At 53.1% G+C, this 13,355-nt stretch overlaps 1 protein-coding gene across 6 annotated transcripts in view; it reads right to left on the bottom strand.

Annotated features, from left to right (window-relative positions):
- The window catches only part of PAX2 (paired box 2), an 89,488-nt gene that overhangs the window by 62,532 nt on the left and 13,601 nt on the right, over positions 1 to 13,355 (bottom strand). For 4 of the 6 annotated variants that reach the window (XM_068549015.1, XM_068549014.1, XM_068549017.1 and 1 more), the window contains exons 3-4: positions 12,484 to 12,652; positions 11,552 to 11,749 (exon numbers count right to left, since the gene is read on the bottom strand). In XM_068549015.1, coding sequence (XP_068405116.1) covers positions 11,552 to 11,749; positions 12,484 to 12,652 — 367 coding nt within the window. The remainder of the gene's footprint in view (positions 1 to 11,551; positions 11,750 to 12,483; positions 12,653 to 13,355) is intronic. The other 2 variants (XM_068549016.1, XM_068549019.1) reach the window with 1 other exon arrangement.

Raw genomic sequence — 13,355 nt, 5'->3', positions numbered from 1 at the left:
GGGGTAGCAGCTATTCGACAAAACTAGTCAAGCAGACTCTGTTCTGGGAATGGGTTGCTGCCTTGGAGATTCATTAGAACGTGGATCCAGCTCACAAGAGACTCATGTGCTCAAAGACCTTTAAAAACCGCATAAGGCTGTATCCTTGGCTGTCTACAGAACACTACCCCATCAGATAGCAGTGTGGCAGAGCTGTTGGATCAGTCCCAGCACCCGGCACAGACAGCTCACATTGTGGTCAATCCACCTTCATACCCACATGGCCTTACCCACTCTCCGGATGCCTCATGCCTGTGTGCGTAGTATGTCTATGCATTGTCAGTCCAAGCCGTAGATTTTGCAAAGCTTGGCATAAATCTGGTTTGTGCCTTTGTCCACGTACCCCTGTTTGTGATTTAGTGCTCTGCCTTTTATCATCTCTCCTACCTCCATTTTCTTTCCCTCTCTACTTTTTAACGCTATTTACAACTTCCCTAGCCATAGTGCAGCACAGCGATCTTTCAGTGTCTCTACTGATAAACCCAAATGATTTTTCTTGCCCAGGTTTTCTCTCCACTCAGCTTAATTTACGTTTTGGTAAATAGGAACTTTAGATCGTTCCATTCAATAGCATTTAGAGTTACCACTTTTATCAGAGGGATCACGGCACTAAAGGACTCCCTGCAAGGGACATTTGTTTATTCTCATGAGCGATCGGCGCTCTCTACGTTCGAGAAGGCTGCGTGCGTGCGGGCGTGCATGCACAGCGTCCTCAGTTTGAGCATCTATGCTCCACTGCCCTGTGTCAATGCTGCTTGGCACTGGCAGGAAGAGCCCAGTGAAACCATTATGTGGCCAGCAGCCGACCCTCAAACTGCTGGAGATAAATCCAGGCCCTGGGTCCTCTGTGCTGATGACCACTCGGTTCTTTGAGGAGCAAGCCCACATATGCCTGGCAGGGCTGCTTCTCCAAACTCTCCCTCCCACATCCACTCTTCTTCCCTGAACTGCAGGGGAGGCTTGTGATGACATTACTCACAAGCAAGGTCTGGGGTCCCTTCTCCTAGAGGTGGGAGTTGGAGGAGGAGGGTAGGAAGCCAGAACAATGTCTCTCTCTCTATTTCTGGGCCATCTATTGTCTTTTTCTACTTCTTTTCAATTCTTTCCACACCTTCTCCTCTATTTCTAACTCTATTTGACCTTGAACTCTGGCCTCTCCTTTCACACCAGAATGTGTCCCAAGGGGGACAGAACCGCCAAAGAAGCAGTTACCTGGTCTGACAGGCCTGGAGACCAGTAGCCAGGGGGCCAGCCCATCACTCCACTCCTGGAAATAAATCCCATTGTATTTGCATTTTAATTTTCCACATAAACAAAGGCCCAGAGTACTCGCTTGGGCAGCATCACTGGACGAATTTAATTAGAAATGAAAAGTTTATAGGGCCCTCTTTAATGCGATTAATGCTCAGTTAACATTTATCACATTCGTATGCTGGAATCGCCTTTTTAAAGCAGCCACTGGCCATGAAATGAATTTCTCTCAACTTTTTTTGTACCCAACCTGGGAGGTCATCTCCTGAGGAGTCTGCACTGCCCTCCCAGCTGTCTTCCTGGGGCCTCTTCCCCCACCCTCACTTCCCTTTAACTTGGCTTTGAAGAGACAAATGTGTGCTGGGATGGGAGGTCAGAGGGTGTGAGAGTGAGGGCGAACACGATTTCTAGGAGGGCTGTACCCTCTGCAAAGAGCTGAGTGGTGAGCCCAGCAGACTGGCTAAAAGACTTCAGAGCCTCTTCCCTAAAGAAAAAAAAAAAAAGACACCCCTCCCCCCACCTTCCCAACACACACAGCCAGTCCATTTCTGTGGCCAAAACCCAGGCTTCAGGGCTTCCCTGGTGGCACAGTGGTTGAGAGTCTGCCTGCCAATGCAGGGGACATGGGTTCGAGCCCTGGTCTGGGAAGATCCCACATGCCGCGGAGCAACCAAGCCCGTGAGCCACAACTACTGAGCCTGCGCGTCTGGAGCCTGTGCACCGCGACAGTGAGAGGCCCGTGCACCGCGATGAAGGGTGGCCCCCCCCTCGCCACAACTAGAGAAGGCCCTCGCACAGAAACGAAGACCCAACACAGCCAAAAGTAAATAAAATAAATTTTAAAAAAAACAAAAAAAACAAAAAAAAAAACAGGCTTTAGCTGGGGCTGGTCGGTGTCAACCACAGCTGGCTCTTGCTTCTCACCTTCTGTCTTTGGCCATCTCTTTTCTACTCTATTTTCTCCCTCATTCTGGGCTCTCTTAGACTTTCCTTCTCAGGCCCGTGGTGACCAGGGAAAGCAGCCCAAGTCCCAAGTCTGGAGATACCTCCTTTTCTCTGGCTCTCCCAGTCCCAGCCCGTGGGAAGGCTGCCTGTCCTGGTGTCAGCTCCTCAGGGAAGCAGAGAGGAGTGGGGGGAACACAATACCTCTTTTGGTCCCTAGAGGAAGGATGGCCTTCCTTATCTTAAATTCTCTTCACTCTTCCTTAATTGGCCTCCTAACCCAAACCAGCTAACCTGAGTAATGATGAGGAGGAGAGAGAGAAAAGAAAGAATAAGGGATGTGGGGAGGGAGGGGAGGTATGCACTCTGCAGATGATAAGAGGAGATAAATAGCTTGACATTTGTCCCTACCTAAATGCACACTCCCTATGAGGACCTCAGCAGACACAAGCCAAGCAGCTGCTGCCAGTTTTCCTAGCAGCATGTCACACACGCACCACCGCGGCATCGCACACAGCTCTACACCCTCGCCTCTAGCAGAGCAAGCGCACACGTGCCTGCACACAGACTGAACGAATTGGGACCCTCTGTGCACCTGACAGGACCCCCACTCACCCACCCATTGGGACACTGACCATCCATTCAACCTCAGGCTTTCCAGATAACATTTGCTAGCACCCCAAACAGGCGGGCCATCCCAGTGATGGCAGAGGCTTTCATCCTGGGACCAAAAGATGCCTTCAGCCCTCTGAATGGCAAACTACCAGTTTGCCGTTGTTCGCTGGACAAGACGGACGACTTTTAAGAGCTCCCTGTAACGCCAGGGCCATTTAGACAGCTTCCTAGGGCCTGAATGCCAGGCTCAGCCAAATACCACGAGCCCACACACTCTTCCCAAAACAGAGCCACACGGAGGCTCCACACACAGAGGCACCAACCCCTCTCGGTACCACACATGAGGGGCGGGCACCACCTTGTCCTCTAGAATTAGAACAAAAGGTCACAGAATCAAGGGCAGAATGAGGGCCTCCTCCCTGACCATCTCTGTGGCCTGTCAGGCTAGATGCCGTCCACGAGGCTCCTGGTTGCCTTTGGCTTCCTTCACCAGCCCAGCAAATACCCCGGGGCCACAAGGGAGCATGTGGACCAGTGGGAGCTGCCCCAGTGCTCACTCCCATTTGTTCAAGCTCCAGGGCCCCTGCTGCTCTCCCTTCTCGCCCTCCTGCCCTCTCCAAGTCCTGAGTCCATCTATTTCCTGACCTGACTGTGTCTACAAAGTGGGTACAATTCCTCTTGCAGCCTGCTGCCCTCATAGCCCTTTCTCCTCCTCCTGCCAGGAGCTGCCAGGAGCCACCCGGCACGTCCTCTGGCTTCCTCTGTTTCTGGATGGCTGCAGAGGGAGCTCACTGCAGAGGAGTGCATGGCAGGCTGAAAGCAGGCAGAGGAGGAAGTCCAGAGCAAAGTGGCCAGAGCCTCCTGGGTGGAGGGGGCTCTAACCTGGAACACCCAGGAAGCGGGGCCCTCCCTCCCTTCCTCTTGGCCTCTCTCCCACTCTCCCTTCTGCCAGGCACCAGGCTTGAGCGACTGCACTGCAGCAGCGCCACATCCACTGCCGGCCTGCCTTGCGGTGCGCTGCCTGGTACGGGTGACCGTGAGCTCCAGGTCTTGCGACTAGACCTCCCATGCCACTTCCTTTGCTCTGCCACCTTTCTCCTCCCTGGCTGGCCTCCCCTTTTCTCCTTAATAACCTTCCGAGAGGCAGTCCCACCAGCCTGCTCTACCAGCCGCCCAGAGCTCTGGCTCCCTGCAACCTTTTCACATGCTCCGTTCCCAGGCAAGCCCATCCCAGCTCCCAGGCCTCTGCCCTTCACCTCTCAGCCTCATCACCTCCTTCCCCACTCTTCCTCCTCATCCTTACTTTTGTCCTTCCCTTTCCATGTGCATCTCCCCCTCCCCTCCTCTAGCTGTGGGGAGTTACACCTCACCCCCACTTCCCTTCCTCGGGGGCTTCTGGACTCAGGGCCTCTGGAAATGTCACATCCCCTGTACCTGCACTGAGATTACTGCTTTGGTCTGAAGCAGAGAGATAAGTTATGGGCAGTTACACAGACCAGGGGCTGCAGACCGCTGGCCCATGAACTGAATCAGGCCCGGAGATGTGTTTTATTTAACCAGCACAGAGTTTTAAAAAACGAAATCTCAGTGCCTCTAGGCTGGGCCTGCGCACTCCAGCTCCTGTTTGTTCAGTTCTCACCACCTGTCTCAGCACCGTAGGTTCTCCTGCTGACCTTCCCTGCCGGGGTCCTGGAGGCCTCTGTGCTCACGACCCCTGCAGCCACACGGCAGCTCCACTAACACATTCTCGCCAGTCTGGACTTTGGGGCACTACTTTCCTCCCCCTACAGCCTACAACAAACCCGAACCTCTCTAGAATGCCAACGACGCTGCCTCTCTCTCTCTCACATGAAAAACACAAAATATCTTCTTATCATATTATCTCTCAAAAACTGAAAGAAAGAGTCCAGTTATTTTTGTGGTTGGTGAGGATGAGCTACAAGAGGAGCCTGGCTCCATGGCCTCTCCCATCTCCCTCCTACATGACTTCCCCTCCTACCTGAGAGTTCCCAGGTCTACACAGGGCCTTGCTTCTTCTTTTCCAGTCCCAGGTCATCCTCTTCTGGTTTCCTACACCCTCAACAGCTCCCCTATGCCCAGCCCTCCCCAGGAGACTGCAGGCATCTGCCTCTGCCATCATGCTCTACTTGGTCTGGTGTCCAAGCCTTCTCTAGTTCCCAGTTATGCGTTCCTTGCACCCAGCTTCTTCCTTATTTCCCTGGCACCTGGATTACTGGGGAAGGATTTGGAGGCTGGGCCTGGGGCCGTTGGGAGAGCTCTGACAATGACCGTGTCCCAGTGCTGCTGACATGCCTCCTGCTGGGCGACCCGCAGGTCCCTTGGTGGGCCACTGCACCGTAACTCTGCAGGAAGGGGGTGCACCAGGAAGGGCATCTTCTTGGCTGCTTATGCAGTTGGTCCCTAACTAGTTCTGCCAACGGGGCTGGGACTCAAGTGTCGAACTGAAGATGGACAGTGGATCACACAGCTCTCTATCACAAAGGCAGCATCGCTGCAGCAAAGCCCCTCTTATTGGGGCCTAACTAGACTATGGAGTGTTACAGTGCAAATAAAAATTGAAGAAAAATTTGGCCCCAATTTTCCCAAATTATGAAATGAGAAATCTTCAACCCAGCCCTATTATTGCTGCCCAAGGGTCCAATGACTGCCTCACTGATTGACCTGATGGTCCCAAGGACAAGGTGTCCAGCCTTTGTCTGTGACTGCAGGTCTTCCTCTTTTTCCTCCTCTTGGCCTCAGAGCCCATTTACCTAAGAGCAGACACAGGTAGGCACAAACACACACAAATCCACACACCCTGAAGATATCAATCTCTGTGCCCACAAACCATCATGAATACATTCAAGCTGCACCTTTAGAGCACCAAAACAAATAACTTGCTCAACAGGAGAAAAACATTTCAACCCAGTAGTTTAGTGGTAGACAGATAAACCCACAGCGATTTAATTTTCCACCCGTTTAATATTTTACTTGTCATTAGGGCATTGGTTGTGAGACACTGTTTCCCACTCCTCAGATTTATCAGGAGCCCTTCTCTCTTCTCTAGGCTCACCCACATGGCTGGGTGAGCAGCACTGGGCATAGCTTCCCCTGCCTGAACCTGAACTCTGAATGCAAGAAACTTGCCCTGCGAGAATCTGACCTGGGGGTGGGGGGACTGAGATGAAACAGCAGGGATTCAGAGAAGTGGCAGGCCACGTTCACACCCTTTACTGCATTCTTTTAAAGAACAGGAAGTGAGAAAGGAATTCTTTCCAGCATACAGTTTCCTCTTAATATAAGAATTCCAACTCCAGGCAGCAACAAGGAAGGGCCAAGGACGGACCTGAACTTTAAGAGGCAAAGTTGCAGAGTAGCTGGAGCTGAAGATCTAGGGAGCTGGGGGCAGACAATGGAGCCCCTGGTTTAAGGCGCTCCTTTGTGGGCTCAGAGGGAGCCCCCTTTTCAGCGTGCAGGCTCTGGTGTAGGGGGGTTTGGTTCATCTTCTGCACCAGTTACTACTATCGCTATTCTTTCTATGGAAGCATAATATTCTTGTCCACAACACACACCATCACATATACAACCACACTACCCCGTGGGTACTGGAACAAGCCCACTTCCCAACTGCTCCCTACCACCCCAACTTCCAACGGTGCCTCTGGTCCCCTGGATCCACTTTGCACAATAATTCCCACCTTGTGCCAATATGCACACAAAGCCATTGTCCCATCTCCCCCCCTCCCCAATATTCTCTTCTCCAGGTACCCCATTTCCCTTCACTAGGGGCTGCTCCTGCCTGGCCCCATCTCCACTTGGTTAATTCCCCCCGTGGCCCCTGTATTGAACTGTTGTGTTGTCCATTTCCCTGTGACAAGGGCTCTGGTTACAGAGTTATTGATTGGTTTTCATGCAGACAAATGGGCCCTTCCCGAGCTCCCATCGAAATCCCTGGCTGTATGGGCTGATTGTTGCCTCTCGGGGTGTAGGATTGCACTGGAGACCACCCTCCACGCAACCTCCTTTGCCCAGACTGTGGACGGTAATAAATGGAGGCAGCCTGAGCGATAATAAAAGCAATTGAGTAGGTTACCTGTGCAGATACAAGATTTATGCCTCTTCATATTTGATGTGATTGTTTTATTGAGTTCTCAGAATAGTTGGACACTATTTATTTATTTAGGGTTTTCCCCTCTCGTTTCCTCTTTGCAACACCCTCCAAAACCCACCTGGAGCTTTCGTTAGGGACAACCCCTCCTGCCTTCCTCTTTCCTAGAGTTGCCAGTGGAGGTAGAACTCAGGGCAACCAGCCATTGCTCTCACCTGAAAGCCATTTTGTGGCCTGCCCACCCACTCGGAGCCTGCCCGCAGGGAAACAGACCAATACAATTGTTGGCCAAGAAGTCTAAAATAACTAAGGGAACAAAAATGGCTTTTCAGGGGGACAACTCCAGCTCATTTTAAGAAATAAGAAGGCCAGCAGTCATGACTATTTCACACATTATTCTAACAATGGGTGGCCTCAGCAGCAGGAGATGCTCTCTGGGGAAGGACAGGTGAGCAAGGCTTTTCAGACAGAAACTGGCATGTCTGTCCACGATAGGTGGTCCGATCCAGTAGGCCCAGGGCCACAGAAAGCAAGCTCTCTATCCTTACTTTTCCCTTTCCTCTATGGGGAGAAGTCTTCTTCTTAACCCAACAACTTGCCTTGGCTCTTTGCCACTAGACCAACAGCCCTGACCACCAAACAACTGCAAGGGTATGGAGATGGGCAGGCAATGCTGCCTCTCTGGCCCAGCTTTGTGCCAAGCCAGGTCCAAGAGTCAAATGTGCAATGTTCTAGAAACTGTGTCTGAGAAAGAGACACAGACCCCCGCCCTGAACATGTCTTCAGCATTCCCTTGGCTGGGATGAGTGGCTCCCAGCTTACTTGGAAAGGCCTTTGAATGAACAGCTAGGCCACTGTCACCCCAGTGCCAGATTTCCAACGAAGACCTGCAGATGACACGAGACGGAACTGTTTAACAGCCCTGGGGCTGGCGCCTTCTTGAAGCCAGTGCTGCCACTGCTAGGAGAGTAAATATGCTCACTTAGAGCCCAACAGGCTAAGAGAGTGTGGGTAGCAGGTGATCGGGGGGGAAATTGACTCTGGGAGGGTCCACTCCAAGGATCTAGGAGCTGAGAGTGCCTTGATCCCAAAGAGTATAGCGCAGGCTGAAAAAGTTAAGAGAGCGAGGGCCTCCTTGTCAGCTCAGTCCAAGACAGTGCCCTCAGGGGATCTTCAGTAACCCGAGACTCTATCTGGAGTTTGCGCCTGTGCCTTCAAAGGAGCTATATTCCCTACTCAGAGCAACAACCAAACCTGAAGACTCTGGCATATAATCAGGAAAATCCTTCCTGCCCAGCCAATTGCTCAGCAACGTAACTAGGTGGCTGTTTCCCTTTCAGCAGCTTGGATCTCCCTCCATCTCCTCCCCCCTCCGGGCCATTTCCCACACCAGGTTTCAATCTCAAGTCACCTGTTTATAAACACCCGCCCTCTACAGCAGTGGTGTACAAGCTGAAGAGCTGGCAACTCCACGCTCAGCGATCGGTAACCCAATATTGAGAGTTATTCAAATAAATTCCACATGCTAAGCAATCTAGTCAACCCTCCGGATTTTTGACGGTGGTCTCTGGGGGTGAGGGTGAGGTTGGGAGGCCTCTCTGACCTACTCCATTGGCTCAGAGAGGTATTTCTATGAGGATTTGCCAATGGAGAATGGGGGCTGGATGTCCAAGCCTTTATCGCGACAGGATCAGAAAAGGCCCAAACCATTTTTAAAGCACGAAAAGCAATTTAGTTTATAACCATAACAGTATATTTCAAGTGTGGCAACAGCATCTGTTTTGGGGAGGAGAAAATGAAAACCCTCATGATTTGGCTCAGGTGGATAAGCATGTGTGGATTTCCTTTCTTGCCAACAGCCAGCACAGGCACATTCTTACCATGAGGGCTATAAAGTACCCAACACAAGTGGGCACCTCACCAACAGTAAAGCGCTAAACTCAAGAACCACCCGGTCCCCAATGCGTCACACTTTCTACACAGAGGAAAATCTGTAGGCTCTTCCTACAGCAAGTGAGATTTCACAAAGTTCCTGGCGTCAGCAGCGCCAGCAGAAATCCCGCTTTTAGCAGGTTTTAGGGTTGAAGTAACGCATCTCAGATAAACCCTCCCCTGCAGAGCAAAGCACCTAGAGGGATGACGCTACGGGCATGGGCCCAGATGCACCCCTCCAGTCCTGACTCGGCAGCACACTGGGAAGCCCCCAGAATTCTTTCCAAAGTATGAGTCACGGTAGGATTCTGTCCCAAAGCAAAATCAAGAATACCCTGACTGTGCCTTGTTGACAAAGCAAGCCAGGAAGCCTAGCTGCAGACCCAGGGCTGGCTGCCCATGCTGCCGGTGGCTTCCCCGTTCTTCTCCTCCCACTCCCTTGCCATCTCCAGCAACACCTGTCCACAGATGGCTATTTTCCCACACCCAGAGGTAGCCTCCGTGCCCCTCAGGTGATAGGGCTCCGTGTTGAGAAAATTCTGCTGCTGTCAGAGCTGTCAAGCTGAAGCCGTTCTTTCTCCCACTCTCATCCCCCTAGCAGCTCACTCTTCTACTTTCTCCCAGTTCTGGTGAGTGCACCTCAAGGCCTCTGGAGCTTGATCCTGGGGTCACATGTCCCCTGCTCTCCGTGGCTTTTCAGGATGAGAGTATTCCCAAATTTTGTATAAGCCAGCTTCCCAAAACATCTCGGCCAGTGAGGGGGTATATGTTGGGGGGAGTGGGGAGAAGGGGTGCTAGACAGGGTGCTAGGCAAGGGGTGCTGCCACCACACCTGCCTTGATTGCTCCAATCCTCCACACATCAAGAGAAGCACATTGCCTTGATCGAACATATCTGGGGTTCCTCCCCCGGCTTGCAAATCCTATCACAACAACAAGATTTCTACCAAATGTTCTCCAGAACACCAGCACCCAGTCCCAGCAACACTGCTCCTCAGCAGGGCTGCTCTCCTCCCAAGACCTCGGTTCCAACTCACTCCCAAGACCAGTAGCCAGCCTAGAGGCTGCGACAATGTTTTGTCCCCTTCCCATCCCTCACCGGCACTCCTGCCCCAGCCCCAAAGCTTCCCCAGCCTCCTCCTCTGGCTTTTAAATGCAAAAGACTCATTCCTCTCCCAAACCACCAGGAGAATTTCTCCAGCTCCTTTGGAAGGTATCTGAATGTCAAACCGCTAAGCTCTCAATACCTAGCTGAGCCAGGCCCAGGGAGCTGGAGAATTTTCGGAGGGTGTATAATTAGCTGATCAGTATTATGTTACCCTGTTCATAACTGAATAACCATTTTAATACAGATGGCACACACTGGGATAATTTCTGGGGTCGCCTCGCAGTACGTTACAGCACGAGTGTGGCAGAGGGAATCTTCTTTGGCCAAGGTACATTCTACCAGCTAATTTTACCTGCTGTTTTCAGGATGATTTGGGATAATTCCATTTCATTTGCAAAATATCAAAAAAAAAAAAAAAACCCTTGATACGTAATGCCAGTTTCAGAAAAAGGCACCAGCTGAATTATTAGTTGTCCTGATAATGAGCCTATGAAGAGTGTAAAGAAAAACAAGGGTATGAAACCCTCAGCCTTCTTCTCGTTTGGGGTGTTGCCCTACAATGTGCGGGGCGGGGGTAGAAAAGCTGGCCAAGGCTGTCTGGAATTGCACAGGGTCTCCGCTGACATCAGGTTGTACAGTTCTGTGATGGGAAAGCCATCTTGGGTTCCCATGTCCAAGTGCTCTTGTTATGTGCTGTACCTGCCACATGTGTACACTGGCCGGGGGTGGGGGGTACATACGTGGAGTGTGCACGGGTCGCAGAGAGCACACTGGAGTGGCTCGGAGATTGGGAGACTATCTTGTGCTACTATATGTGGAACTGAATCCAGCCTGAGTTGTCCCCCTGTGCCTGAGCCTGTCATCAGTGCAGGCTTAGGCCTGGACACAGGTACTCCAGGTGGTTGGAGGCATCTCCTAAGGTTCAGTCTCAGGGTCCAGAGTTCTCCCTCCTGACCTGGCATCCCACTCCTGGTCTAGCTCTCTACTCCCTGCCAATGGCTGGCTGGTGGTTGGCGTTTGCTCTGCAGGCCTGGATACTGGTGGTAATAGGCCGGAAATTTGTGAGGAGCTGGCTAGCAAGGCCTGGGCTCCCGGGAGGCCAGCTTTGTGGGAGTCAGCAGGGATGGCGGGGGAGCCAGGACAGGCGGCTGCCCCTGCCGAAGGGAGCATGCCTTTAGAAAGGGAAGTCTGTTTGGAGGCGATGAATACACACTGGTCATTTTAAAGGCTTCCGTTGTGGGCTGTGATTGCCTCTAGATACCGAGGCGCGTAATCTTGGAGTCTTAATTACCACAAACACTTGGATTCATTTCCAGGACGCCAGCGGGAGAAGCCTGGCAGGGAATACCCAGCCCTGAGCTGGAGACAGCCTTGTCTGTCTGTCTATCTCTCTGCCTCCCAGGTCCCCTCTCCCTGCCCAAAGGACCTGGGAGCTGGGAGCAGGAGCAAGGGCAGGCAGAGGCCGAAGAAAGAACCGAGACCGGTGCTGGGGGAAGCCCTGGTTGGCAGGAGCTGGGAGCTGGAGCCCCACCCTGCAGCCCAGCGTGGCTTGCTCACCTGTTGATGGAAGAGACGCTGGGCACTGTGTCGTTGTCACAGATGCCCTCCGCCAGGAGCCGGTCCCGGATCTCCCAGGCGAACATAGTCGGATTCTGTCGCTTGTATTCAGCAATCTTGTCCACAACTTTGGGTGTTGCCACTTTGGGCTTGGAGCCGCCGATCACTCCGGGCTTGATGCTGCCGGTCTCGTAGTACCTGCGCCGGGAAGACCGGTGGGGTCAGCGAGAAGCGGGTGGTGGCAGGGACAGGGGGCTGCAGGCGCCGGAGCCGCTGAGCCACTCTCCTGCCTGAGGCAGTGGCACGGAGGGAAAAGGCCCAGAGTGTCTGAACCGGCTTCCAGAGTCCACTTGGCTAGGGCAGGGACACAGTGGAGGATGAGGGGAGGGACACCAGGGACGCTCCCTCCCTGGAGGTGGCCATACCAAAGGCTGCACGCACAGCAGCTGGAATCCATGCCCCTGGGAGTGGAAGCCCGGCCCCTCATTTGGGAAGAGCAGGAGGAACAGCACTTGGAGGCCTCCAGACTTTTCCCACAGAGCACAGGGACCCTATGGGAACCAGGACCAACCTTCTACCTCCTCAAGCTGATTTTTCTCTTCTCGGGGACCCATTTTTACCTTCTACCCTATTCCTCCAACCCTCCCTTCCAAAGGGAAGAGCTGTCCTTCCGTTTCTGAAGACTGGAATCAGGCTATCTCCCAGGAGCGGGGCAGGTGCTGGATGGCCCTGCTCCACCCTCGCTTCTGGGGCCACAGTCACCACCTGAGTGCCCTCTCCAAAAGGAGCAGCTCTCCAGATAGCCCCAGTCAGGGACCTCCCTCTCCCACTGGCGACCTCGACTTTTAGCCAAGCCCTCAGCTGGAGACCCAGGGCTATCCAAACGGGGAAGGAGACAGGGCATCTCCCAGGGGCAGCTCCGAGGCTCTCACCTGCCCAGGATTTTGCTGACACAGCCGTGGCTGACCCGCAGCTGCCGGGAGATGTCGCAGGGCCGCACACCCTGGTGGGCCAGCTCCACGATGCGCTGCCTCACCACGTCGGGCAGGGGCCTGCCATTCACAAACACCCCCCCAAGCTGGTTCACACCCCCGTGCCCTGCTGGGGAGAGACAAGAAAAAAAAACAACACCCCACACACAGCAGGGACCGGCCATTAGTCAGGGTCCGCGACCCAGGATGTGCAAAGGGAGCAGGCAGGGCGGAAGGGCATGTTCCCGGACTCGCGGGAGAACGAAGGCCGCCGACCACAATGCAGAGGATTAGGGACTGGAATCTGCGGAGCTGCAGAAACGCGGAAGCGCAGATGCTGGGCGGAGGGCAGGGAAAGAACGCGGCTCTAAGACCGGTGCGACGCCAGGGAGAAAGTGAGGGAAGGAATGGGGAAGCGGGGCGAGAGGGAAAAAAAGGGAAGAGGGGGAGAAAAACAGCACAGTGGGAATTAATGCCAGCAGGAAAGAATGTAGAGAAGAGAGGACAGGAAGGGCCGGGCGGAGGACGGAACCCGGAGCGGTGCGGAATCCCGCCTGAGCCGCAGGCAAGAGGGAGTTGTAGGAGCCTGCTTGGAGGCGGATGATTCTGGGGTGTTTGGGTCCGGTTGACTCTGTACATAAGGACTCCAAGCACAGAGAGGGCCTAAGTCCCTGATATCCCCCCCTTTTGCTCCCTACCTCTTTCCTTGTATTTATTTTTAATTGGAGTTAGAGTTTTCCTGCCTCTTTCCCTGTGTTTTTGTTTTGTTTTGTTTTCTGATGGGGAGCTTTTCTTTCCTTTATGTTTTCTATCTTTAGATATTTGGGGAGCCA

This window comes from Eschrichtius robustus, chromosome 7 (genome assembly GCF_028021215.1).
Source record: "Eschrichtius robustus isolate mEscRob2 chromosome 7, mEscRob2.pri, whole genome shotgun sequence".
In the NCBI taxonomy this organism is placed as follows: Eukaryota; Metazoa; Chordata; class Mammalia; order Artiodactyla; family Eschrichtiidae; genus Eschrichtius; species Eschrichtius robustus.
This window is presented reverse-complemented; position numbering and strand designations above follow the sequence as displayed.